General features: G+C 36.5%; 1 protein-coding gene across 18 annotated transcripts in view; it reads right to left on the bottom strand.

Moving 5' to 3' along the window:
• Positions 1-13,098, bottom strand: part of TENM3 (teneurin transmembrane protein 3) — a 485,815-nt gene that overhangs the window by 323,752 nt on the left and 148,965 nt on the right. For all 18 annotated transcript variants that reach the window (XM_069855859.1, XM_069855863.1, XM_069855861.1 and 15 more), the window contains exon 2: positions 4,534-4,836. In XM_069855859.1, the coding sequence (XP_069711960.1) occupies positions 4,534-4,765 (232 nt within the window). In that variant the 5' untranslated portion in view covers positions 4,766-4,836. The remainder of the gene's footprint in view (positions 1-4,533; positions 4,837-13,098) is intronic.

The following is a 13,098-nucleotide window of genomic DNA, read 5'->3' as shown; positions in this document are numbered from 1 at the left end:
TTGTCACAGGAGTAGCAGCTGAACGATAGCTAAGATACAACTGCACCATTTAACATACTGTACATGGCTTTGCTTTTCAGCAAATTGGTATGAGTGATTCAGCACATCGTAAAGGAAAAAAAACTTTTTTCTTTGCTTGCTTGGTAAGTTCAGCCCCAAGTAGGTATTAGGGCATTCAATCTAACTTAGGCACTTTAAGTATACAAAACCACGATCACAAGTACTTTCTTCTTCAAAACTGAAAGGGGTAGCATAACAATAAATTGATGTTGAGGCTTGGCTCGCAATAAACTGTTCTTATGGATAAACACAGCCAACTCATTCTCATTGCCAGCTAGAAAGACCAAACAACTTTACCTGGAGGCTAAATCATAGCTGAATCAAGCTTTCAAGAAGTCAAAACTCAACAAAACCTGCACTATCTTATCTGGTCTTCTATTAGCAAAAGATCTCCTGCAGCTTAGGTTTTCAATTCACACCGTTCACAAACTGTGCCGTGATTTTTTTTTTTATGATAATAGGAACATGTGCAAATCTGCAGTGCATCCTGCTACCTGCACTCATAGGTCAGCCTCCCACATTTTTGCAAAAACTCACTGATATGATACATGGATCATCACAGGATCATTATGCTGTCCTATGACAATAAAATTCTTCGAAATGGAACAATGATTCCTTAAGAGGTATGGCATATTCCTCTTCTCTTCAACATATACCTGATGGTAAATAAAAGAAAGGTTTTGCATGCCTGTATTTTTCTTACTAACTTAAGGCACCTGCATAAAAAGCTTTTCATTTTGCATCCAGGTTTGAGTCACAATCTCCTTCAAATTGTTTTCATATTCTTATATTATTACTTCCAATTATTTTTTCCAGATGCTATTTTTAAAATACTGCTTACTTTCTGTATTTCTATAATCCTTCCCTCCTGCTCCACAATCATAGAATCATAGAAACATGAATAGTTTGGGTTGGAAGGGACCTTAAAGATCATTTAGTTCCAACCCCCCTGCCATGGGCATAATCATGTCACACCTTCAGATATTTCTGCATAGCACTGCCCTCCATATATCATACCACTTCACACAGCAGTGTAATGTAAACACAGGAATTTCTCTTTGTACAAGAGAGAAATTCAACTTTATAGAGTCAGCTTTAATCCAAAATTCAGCAAGATACTTGGGCATATTCCAAAATACAAGCAATAAGGTCGCTGATTTCACTTAGGGAGGCGGTACATATAAATCAGGTTGCTCATTATAGTTGGATACTACAAAGCATAAGAAAATAGGTGCCTTCTTCCTCCCTAAAAAAAAGACCAGTCATGTTGTTACACCTTGGAAAGTAAATATTCTTTCAGGATTTCTTTCCATTGTAAAGGATGAGATATTCTCAAACATGCAATACAAAATTTGAGTACCTAGCTTAAAAATACTTCTAAAGAAAAAAAAACCTCACAGTCCTCATTTACAGGCTAGGTGCCGAGTTTAATTATTCACAGGCTTACCAGTTCTTTTGAATCTTACGTGGGCTTTAACAACAAAGTGAAAATAAATAACTGAATTAGAAGCTTTAAAAATAGTAGGCTAACTAATCCTCATCTAAAGTGTTAAATAATAAAATCAGTGCTGTAATAGATGAAAGGGCTTGAGAAGAAGGGAGGAAGACCACAGTAGGTCTTATGTCCCATTGATGCTAAGTGAAAACATGTTGCTTAGATGAAGTCACGATTTCCTAAACAAGCACACCCACTCTTCAAGTTTTGTCAATTGGATTTCAAAATAAACAAGATAATCCAAGTTATATAATAATTTAAGTGCTGTTTTCAGAAAAACCCTGACCAACTTATGCATTTTTAAGCCCTTATTTCTATTCGTGCAAATAGTCTCAAGCAACAGAAATTCATCAGATAAGGAAAAACATTCTGTGACTGAAACTGACAGTTGGAGAACTTCCCCACAACAAGTAAAGACATCCTAGATAAAGCTACCACTGAGTAGGGCGCACCTATCTCCTATGGCAGCACCCCTTTCTGAATTCCTATCAAGGTATTTTGGGAAGCAGGAAGCATAAAGACGTATTCAAAGACAACTCAGGAAGAAGAGGTGGGAAAGTTTTGATCCATTAGCAGAAAGCTTTGAAGGGCTTCACCCCAAAATATCAGCCATGAAAACACACTGACATTTTAAAACAGTGCCACATTTGAGAGGCTCAAGAAACTCATTTAATAGCTCCAGTAGCTTTCCGGTGGACACTGGAAATTTGTTATTGTTATTTTACACAGTCTAGGAAAAAAAGAAGGAGACACCGTTCATGATTAATTTTAAAAACTAATTTACAATTAAAGGTTTTCATTAAAACTTGCCTTATTTGCTTATAGATTTATTTTCTGTTGATTTAGCAGGGTAGAATGTAATTAGACTGTCAAAGCCACACATCTGCACTCTATTTCTAGGCAGAGAGGAAAAAAAAATACAAGGAAGCATGTTCTATATATTATTTAAAATCCTTTGGAATGACCTTGAACATCTTTTCCACAAAATGCCTACAAAGCCAGAAGCAGTAAAATCTCTGAGTCAATGATGAATCAAAGGAACACACTACCTAAGACTGCAAAAACAGCCCTTTATAACCTGACCCTATCAAACCTGCAGGTAGTCCCCTAAGGTGCTAAACCAGCATGCATTACAGGAAGCCAATAAGCCATACAAAAAAGATTGAAAGGACAACGAAAAGAATCAAATGGGCACAGATGACAGTGCTGAGACCACAGAAAGGTGAAGATGACACCACACATCCCAGACTGCTATGTTAGGACTATAGGCACATTATTTATTGCATATTGGGCAATAAGCATTAGTTAAACATTAGGTGCTTTTCTGGAGAAAATAGAGAAAAATACCTCCAAGCCCTGGTGCACCATAATATGTGCTGTGTCAGGCTACATAACTTGTTCTATTTAATTACTGCTGTTTAAAAAGAATAGTATTCTATTCAGGCAATAGTTTATGAATTCATTAAATAAATGGTACCTATTTTGATATATTTTTGTCACTATTACCAAGAAATTGCTTAAATTGCAGGTCTAGGAAAACTTACTCTTGATTTTACCTCATTAAAGTATGAGATCAAGGTGATTAATGACTTTAAAAACTAGAAAGTAGTGATGACCTGAAGTTTCAACACATCACAGAAACCAAAAATACACAGCAGAAAGCAGACAGAGTACAGTAGCAGCAAGCCTCAGTTATGTGAGCCTAAGAGAAATATTTTTATTTCTCTTGCAAACATTTGTAGGAAAAAAAGTCAACACCATCTGCCCAGCTCTAATTCTAATGTAAAGTTATTCTACTTGGAACAAACAGAAACCACCAATAGGGAAAGTAATTTTAAATATTTCTAAAATTAAAAATAAGGGCTTCCTCACAAGGACGAAGCTTTCTTTTTCTACTCTTAAATCCATTCTTGTTTCCTCATAGAAGAGAATATAGCTTTATACAGAAGACTAAGGCATACGTTCACACAGCTCTTGGCCTAACTTTCTCCTTTTACACAGCTGGGCTCCAGTACTCCACTCATTTCATACCTTTTTTTCCTCTCCTTATATTAAGTAATTTAGTTGTGGAAATGTAGAAATGCCAGTTCCAGAGATTACAAATTTGAATCCAAAAGTGAGTCATAAGTACTTAACCCTAACTGGAGCCAAGTGCAAACTCCCAGAATCACTAAGGTCTAAAGGGATCTAATGAGATCATCTAGTCCAAATACTCTGCTGAGGTATGGTCAGCTACTGCAAGCTGCCCAGGACATACGCAGTCATGTTTTGAGCATTTCCATGACTATTTAGATCCGTCATGTCTCCCCAGTCCTGGACTCAGAAAATCAACAGTGAGCTCCAGCAACCTGTTAGCATCTGGTTCGACATCATAGATAGCCCCTAAAAAAATTCCCCAGCAAATCTAAATGCATTAATCATGAACTAATTTACCTTACTCACTTTACTCTGTTACTGCTTTTGCAAGCTGAAAGATAAAGGCACTGAGCTAGTGCATTATTAGTATGCTCAACCACACACACTATGTTTCCTCAAACCTGTTCACAGGGCTTAGCCTTCTTGGAACATATTTGTTAATTTTGATTCAATTTGAAGCTATTTACATTTTAGGTATATAGGAGTGGCAAATTTTGGGACAATCAACAGATTAATAAATTGAATTTATGCTGGGGGTCTAGTTTTTAAACTGTAAGGCCTGAATACTTCACACTTGAGTCTGTGATTTTGTCACTGACCTATAGTCCAACATGAGCCATTTACTCAACTTTCCTGTGCATCGGATCTTATTTATTTCAAAGATGGCACACATTGCTTTCCCATCTTTGTATCTCCCTAAATGTTTTGCAAGTGGAGGGTACTATGTGTGTAAAGTATTACTAAAACTGATGAAACTGGTATAATAACATATCCTGCAGCAAGAATGCTTTGTTACTTGGTTCTAATGAATTATACACTCTGAATTAAAGCAACTTGCCTACCTTGTCTGGTAAATTCATCTGCTTCTCTGTGGACCAAATCTTTTACCCGGTTTCCATACAGCAACCTAGAGGAATCATGATCAAAAGCTTTCAAGGTTTCACTGGAGCTGTAAGACTTCTGTGTAGGCACTCTGCACTCCTCATTTTCTGCCGAAGAATTTGTGTAGCGCCGTTCTTTGTCCCGTCTGCTCTTTGTCAGGGAGCAATAAGGCCTACGTTCCTTCACATCCATACTTCATTCCTTCTCTGTGCACATCAGTCCAGCTTATTTGGAAGTCTTCTCTACATTCAGCTTACATTCACCTATAACGAAATTAGAAAGACAACTGCTGATGTGTTAGTGTTCTCCGACTGCTGTGATTGCTTCCTAATTGTCTGGAATAGAAAGAAAGATCTCATCAGTGATGGGCGACATGTACTTGTGTTACATTTGCAAGACTTCCCAGAGCTGCATGCATGAGCTACTCTGATCAAAAAATTAGCAATGAAATTCTTGTAAACAACAATACAGTACTTCTCACTTTTATACCACAGATTAGAAAATCAAAAGCAGACTGAGAACTGAGTGGAAAAAACATAGCTTTTCAGCTTTATGAATGTGTTACTTGCCTTAAGTCTATCTGTAAGTTGTTTCTCCTTTTCTGAGAAGGAGGTATGCTTTAATGTCAAGTCTGACTTCCTCCTTCTTTTCAAAAACTGCTTTTAATATCCCTTTTTAGGTAGGCTTCTATATTTTTTTATTCTCATATCTATTCTAATAAAATTGTTCTTACCAAGAACATACACACATAATTTCACGGCAAGGTACAAAACCATAGGTGATATGCAAGAAGACTTCTCAAAGGCAGTGTATTCTACATAACTTGTGCTAGAAAGCTAGTAACTATTGATTAGTAAATTACAGTCAAAAATAGGTTGTCCTTCTCTTATGTTTTTAAGGAATAATACAGTAAGAATCTTATTTTTATTACCCTTTATTTTACTTCCGTGTTTCATTCCACCTAGCTTTCAAAATAAGGCTTCACAGTTTCATCTCTTTGTTCCTGCAAACTTGATGAAAATATCTACATATCTGACAGACTAAGAAACCATTTGGAAATTTTGTCTTTTTTTTTTTTTTTTCCAAAGAAGAGTGTTAAGATAAAATGAATAATACAATTTGTATCATTAAATAGCTAAGAAAACACCTAAATCAAGAAGTTTGGATGATTTTCATACATTGCGACTGTACCTGATAACTGAGGCCTTTATATTTTTGTTTAACACCCTACGTATTAGGGCTCTTTCCTTTTCTCCTCTGTGCTCCCCTCAATTTTAAGTACTTAAATACCACAGTTGATTATTTTATGAAGTATTATCAGTCAAGTCCTTTGTGATGTAGAATGAAAATGACAGTATACAGCACATATCAGAAAGCAAGAGCTAACTCCATTTGCACTCTGCTCAGCAAAACCAAGGTTGCTTTAGAACTCCTCACCTATTTAATTTTAAATATTTAATATCAAACAAACTAATTAGTTATCACTCCTTACAAGATTTTTTGAGAGTATTTAATTTACAACAGAACTGTAATTCAAGTTCAGGAATGGAAGTGGTCTTTCATCACTCTGTTTTGAAATTCTCCAAAAAGCCCTTGAATTTCTTGACCTCTCAATCTCATTTTAGACTAGAAGACAAAACTACAAAGCATTCCATTTAAGCAATCATGATCAGAAAAGGCAAAGTTTTACAACAGAATAGTTTATTTAATTTATGACTATTTGTCTGCATGCCCATGTAACACATCTTTTTAATTTATCTGAAACACTTATGTTGTGGTGTGAGGTTTAAAGCTATATAGATTTAACTTCTGCAAATTGACTTGATTCACCTTTTAACTCCCGTGTTCTCCCAACTTTATACTGAGTCTGATGTACATGGGATGGAATATTCTGTTGGTCAGTTTAGGGTCACCTGCCCTATTTGTACCTCCTCACAGGTGCAGCTCCTTTTCCACCAGCTTGAGGATGGCCTTGGTTAAGTATAAGCATTGGCCTTTCTGCATACAAATGCCCTGTGTTATCACTTTAGAGAAGAACACTGTCTCAAAAACATGCAGCTAGCTTTCAGAAAAATAAAGTTACTTGCAGCAGCTGAGTTAGTCACAAAATTGACTCTAATTTAGCTCAAACCACAACATCAACGTTTTATAAATTTTGTGTTTTATTAACACTAAACTGAATTGTGATTTTAAAAATCATTAATAACAGATACACACAAGTATTCTTTTACAGTGTAAAGACATCTTGTGGAAGCATAACTCCTCTTTAATCTCACATTTCAAGACTTTAAAAGGCCACTAATTCCTAATGTCTCCAAATTGTGCCACGGGAAAACTTACATCTGCTATTCATTATCAAATACGAAATTATTTTGATTTTTTTCCCCAAGTTTCCAAGCTTTTATAATGTAAAAAAAACAAACAACACCTAAACAAAGAACTCCAAACAAACTCTTCTTCGGACTATACTATGTGACTATACCAAGCTAAAATCCTCAAAGATTTAATCAGTGCTGCAGTATGAAGAAGTACCAATCTGCTTTCCATGGAAGTCAATGAATTCAATAAAATTTAAAATGCAGTTACCTGGGTTATCTATGGCCTCTCCAGGCAAAGAATGAAAAAGTTAAAAAAATACAAGCAATTTAATACCTCCACATCATGGAGACACTTCAACAAGAATTATACTGCCACAATAATTAAGACTAGTGGATTTTTCTGGGGCATTTTCAAAACTAACCAAACCAAACCTGAAAGATTTAAGAATCTGGTTTTTGAATCTAGCATTATACAAAACACTTGTTTACCTTCATTAAAAATTAATAGTACCTCTCAGCAAGTTTTAGGAAACACTTAAAATTCTCAAGCTCTTGCCTTTGAAATTATTTCAGCAGTGAATTAATACACATATCTAAAAGAAGAATACAGAATAAAAGCTATCTTAAAGACCTGCCTGCAAATAAATGTTCTCTACCATTATAAGAACACAAGCATATTTGCTGAATACAGAAATGTGTATCAGTGTTAATGTTTAAACAGTAAGCCAGCAATGAGAAGTCAAATAAAGGAAGACTTCCAGATGGCTTTAAAAGATCTAAACCACACGTCTTTTTACTGCAGTATGATGTTCTACAGTATCAGGGCTGTGCAGGACTGACTTGTCCCATCAAGAATTCCAGTACCTCAAAAACACCCCTCACCTCCAACTTTAGAGAAATAGTTTCAATAATTGGGAAAAACATTTTAAGAAAAAAACCTGAACTGTCAGTTACTGCATCTACTCAGCTCCTTTCTCATAAAAATCACTGTAGTTAAAATATTAGCAAGTTTTCCTACTCAAATCTTCAGACTTAAGTGAACCACTGTTGCACAAATTTGAATATATTTCATTTTCCTTCCTCCTCTGTTTCCTGTAACATAGGAGGTGCATCCCAAGGGGAGTTACCCAAATGCACTGACTCACTCTCTTTTACAATGCGGTAGAAGCAGCTCAGATGAAATATTGGTAATGAGTATAAAATAAATGGAAGAGAACACAGCAACTAATTTGATGCATGAGCAGGTTTTTTGACAAATCACATTAAAATTTTAAATCAAATAAAAGTAAATTTATTTTCTGACATGTTACAAAAACATTCGCCTTCATCTGCAAGAAGTTTTTGCCCATATGTCAATATTTATGGTCCATCGAATAGCTTCGTTTCAATTAAGTGAAAGAATTTTCACAGAGCAATATTTACAAAGCTATTGAACTACTAACTCACCCACTCACAAACCGATGTCAAAAGAGCCATTCTAAATACTGTTACATGCTGTATTACAATGCTAATGTAAAATGACCTGCATATACTGAAGAAAATAAAACCAGATTTTGCTGGCACATGCCACTGCTTTGAGTTTCTGTCTGTGGTTTTCTAAGCATAAAAACTGAGGATGCTCATCTGTGTCTCTGAGCACTAGGATCTCCCATGACCTTTTCACTGATCTATCCAATGTTACAGGCTCCTGGCTGGATTAAACAGGAGTGCGTATGCTAATCACCAGACTGACATGTCAGCTCCTATATAGTCATGCCCATCCCATTTGTGTACATAGCTCAGCTGATCACAGCCTCGGTCAAACTGCACTTCCCCAGTGTCACTCCAAGTTTTTCAAACAGTTCAAAACCATAACCGGAGGTCTGCAGTCTAAAATTAATACTTAAATATTTCTTTTAAACTTAGTTTAGAAGAAAAGCAGGAGAACCAGAGAAGCATCTCTTGAACATGACCAGGTCACTGGGACCACAGAGCTCATTCCCTTATGCACCAGGCTACTTTGAAGACCTCTGACATCATTATCACATTTAGCATAATATTTAATTACCAAGTCAGATAAGGTATGTACAAACAGTAATTAAAACAATTAAACTGTTACCTAAATCTTTTAGAAAGCCCAGGTGTAAATACAAAAACAGAGCACAAGGCACACTCACACAAAAATGTCAAAGTTGCTGCAGAAGCTTCGACGGCCAAAGTCTAAGAAACACACACAGCTGACTGATGCAGCAGTAGAAGTTTTATTTAAAATTCAAATACATTTAAAATTGTATTTAAAATTCCCCAGTACAGCTATTCACTAGTTTCTCTGTCACTTCATCCAATGTCAAATCAAGTTGTTGCAGTGAAAAGGATAAAAAGTTACTTACGTTTTCGACAATAAAAAGGCCTCAACACTAAATAAAAAAGCCCCTACGCTGCAATATGGGAGAAGTACAACAGACATAAAATGTAGTATATATTTTAATTGTCCAAGATGTAAATGAGGCTTTAAGGTTATCTAAAACACCTAGCTACAACTTCAGCATGCCTGCAGGTCTCTTAAACTGTTATAGAAAATTATTGCATTTAATTCAGCAGCTTCGGCTCTCTGTTCCCCAAAGGGTTATTACAGCTCGGCAACAGGATAGCAATCCTGCCTAACATACACAGTGCTCCCTCCCCACTTCCACCTGAAGAATCTTCTTCCAGCATTAAACTGGCCAAAAAAATGCTGAAGTAACTGAATAAGAAGTCTAGATATGCCTCAATATTTTACGCCCTTTGATACCTAAACAGCTACACAGGCACAAAGTAGTAAAAAGGTAAGAAATAAAATGTTTGTTACCAGAATAAAAGGATAATTGTATAGAAAAGATCATGTCACTGTTTAGGTCGATTTATGGATCTACTATAGTGTGTATTACACTGCCTTTCAATGTATAAAGCCATTTTAGACATCTCAAAATACACAGAGCAAATTCAGAATTAGTTCTGAGAACAAGAGCAATTATTTTCAGATATACAGTGCTGGAATTGAAAACATTTCAAAAAATGAGCAATAAAACTGGTAAATTTCTTTGTTACAGAAGAACAGTAATGGAGTAAGAAATACTGCACTAAGAAAGGTCAAACAGGACCTCTCGTACTTAGCATCACGAGAAGGCTCAGTAAGGAAACCAGCATGCTGCTAGAGGCCTTCTTCCTTCCCTGAGGCCAGCAGAACAGAGCTGGGGAAGGAACTTAGATACCACATCCTTCCCTCTCACACCTCAATCTAACAATTTAGGCATTCCTAAGAATGACAGCATTGCCAGTTGGATTCAAAAGCCTGCATTATAATTAATGAATAACTATTATTTTTCTTACTAATCACTATTATTATGTATTAAGAATCATTGATCCTTCCACATTCATCCCTGGATACAAGTACAGTCTGAACGATTGCTTAGATCAGGAACAAATTCCTTTCATGACACACTACTACGTAAGTACAGGCAGTAAAAGAATTGTGATACTTTTGGGAGAAGAAGCAGGCTCAAAGTTCTGTCTGAAAAAAGAGCAGAGGATTCTACAGGCTGCAAGTCAAGATGGTGCCTGTTGTCAGCATTGACAACAGTTGCTAAAATAACATCTAATATCTAATTAGAGCTGCTGAATAGATACATTAATGCAATTGCAATAATTTTCATTTAATCACAACTTCCTTTTAATCTGTAATTGTTTGTTACTGTAAACACGACATTAGTTACCATTTGCACTAGGTATGGTATTTGCATGCTTCCTTAATAGCAAAAGAACAAAGCAAATTTAGCTGGTATATATAACAACTAGATTAAAAGGCCAAGTGTGAAATGCAAAAATCAAACAGAAATTAAGAAAATCTACCCACAAAAAATACTCACAATTCACACAACTAATCACCCATAAAACCTATCACAAACAAATACTAAGAAAAACTCAAAAGGCATAAAAGAGTGATGAAATTTCCAGTTCAATGGTTGATAAAGTGAGATATGTCAGAAATCAACTGAGCTGGAAAAATGACACTTTGAAGAGGTGCTTAGGATGATCTGTAGCCATGGTGTGCCATTAGTCAAACTGATGACTCTTAATACATGGATATTTCAGGTCATCATATCTAGAAACTCACTTCTTAATATTAAAACTCTGTCTTCCAGCACAGAAACTAGAGAGGATGCATCTGAAGTCAGCATTCTTAAGAGGGACTGGGAAACATCGTCTACCAGACAAGTAGTCCATAAACTAAAATTTTTTTTAAAAAGCCTCCTTAAGTCACTAACTAACCCGATGTTTTAGAATTATACTACAAACAAAGAAACATTCAAAGGAAAAAAACAAAACACCCCATCTCACCACCCCAAAAGAAAAACAACCAAAAAAAAAAAGAAAAATAAAGACCGGTAAAACATATTGCATATTCTTCAAGCATTTTTCTCCATCACTTCAGGGAACAGATCAGCGACAGAATAAACAACACATAAACGTACCCTGTGTTCATGATTAAAGATTTTTGCTGTAAAACTCAGGAAAATTAGCAAGATAAAGAGTCCTGCAGGGTGTCCTGGTTAGTCACAGAGGTTGCCTTTTTGTGTAACAATTCTGCTGCCATTACTTTAAATTGAAATCCTTAGAGGGGGGTCAGGATAAAGCACCTTGTGCCTTCCCTCATATGGGCAGAAAGAGTAACAGGAGTGGAAGGAGTACTTCTCTGGATGGCATTTTCCTGTGAGGGTGCAAAGACTGTACAGCAGCATTTGAGATGGAGCTACAGCTGCTTACTGAAAAAGCCTTCACAGAGCAAGGCTGCAAACCTTCAGAAGAGAAAACTCAAAACAGGTGTATGCTGGCTATGCACAGATACAGCCCAGTGTTTAATAGCTCAGGGCTATTAAGGTACCAAGTGGGGCCTGCAGAAAAAAAAACCCAAAAACTTGCAAGGAGGGAGGACTAAGACACTGAGTAAATTGCTCTGTGTACAACAGCCGCTTCAGAGGAACCCAGTACAGTGTTACACAGACAATTTCTGTTCCTCCTTGGAAAGAACAGTTTGCAGGAACTGTTGTGAACTCTGATCCTGGGAGGAAAGGTCTGACTCTAATTTGGGGGATTTGAATAAGATGTGTTTGTTCTTGAAGGGCCAAGAAAGCTAAGTAAGAAAGAGATCACGAAGACCAAAATACTGAAATTATATGGTGTGCTCCTGTAGAGAGAATGAGGGTGAGAATGTGTCATGAAAAGATGGAGAGGAAAAGGAAAATAGGAGAGCAGAAATGCTGCGGTATAAAGACTAAAAGAATACTAAAATGAGCTCAGGACAGAAAGTGGAGTGAGACAGAATAATTAGCACCCAGCAAGAAAACATTAGGGAGGAGAAGTAATACAGCGAGTCTAGAAAGAGAGAAGAGTCAAAGAGGAAAAACTGAGTAGAGGAAGAGAACAAAGAACACTTCAGAAGGGAGAAACTTTCTGCCTCATTTACTTCTGAGCAAAGTAATAAACTCTGAGACAGAGTCAGCACTGGGTAATTCATTATTCAGCAGCAACTAAAAAGGCTTAAATACTTTCCTTCACTCTTTTAAACTTGAAGTTCATCCTTTATGCCATCAACTCTTTTCCTTCTCTATCTTTTTATAAGAATATTTTTCTCCCTGTCTTCTTACTCAGCCTGTCTCAATGATCTCCTGATTTATGCAAGTATAATTTCTTCTTGAACTGTGCCTCCCAAGTTTACATCTGCACCTGCTCAGAGCTCTTCTGCATAGTCCACTTTTGTTCAGGAACAAAGGCACAGAAATCTGGGGATTTTCACAACTAAAGCAAGTGGGATGGAGAACCTGACATAGGAACAACATGTAAGAAGCCACGAGCATCAGCAAAGGTGCAACAGTCCCCAAGTCCCAAAGCAAAGAGCACAGCAGAATGGCTTCTGCATTTCTTTTTGGAGAACAAAGCTATCAGTATGTCAGCTTCACCATCTGAACAGGCTCTCGATCATTCAACTCCCCCTTCAACAACTCAAAGTTAATTTCAAACAATTTGACAGCAGTGAGGTTTCAAAAATAATACATCTCTCAAGTCAGTATAAGGGAAGTGAAGTATATTACATGTGACATTCAAGAGCTGGGCATACAGTCACAGGACTAGCCGAAAATAACATTGTGAAGGTGTCTGGAAATGAAAGAAGGAACTGAGAAAACTGCAACA

The sequence above is a fragment of the Phaenicophaeus curvirostris genome, chromosome 4 (assembly GCF_032191515.1).
Source record: "Phaenicophaeus curvirostris isolate KB17595 chromosome 4, BPBGC_Pcur_1.0, whole genome shotgun sequence".
Classification (NCBI taxonomy): Eukaryota; Metazoa; Chordata; class Aves; order Cuculiformes; family Cuculidae; genus Phaenicophaeus; species Phaenicophaeus curvirostris.
The sequence above is the reverse complement of the archived record's forward strand: the minus strand, read 5'-3'. Positions and strand labels throughout refer to the sequence as shown.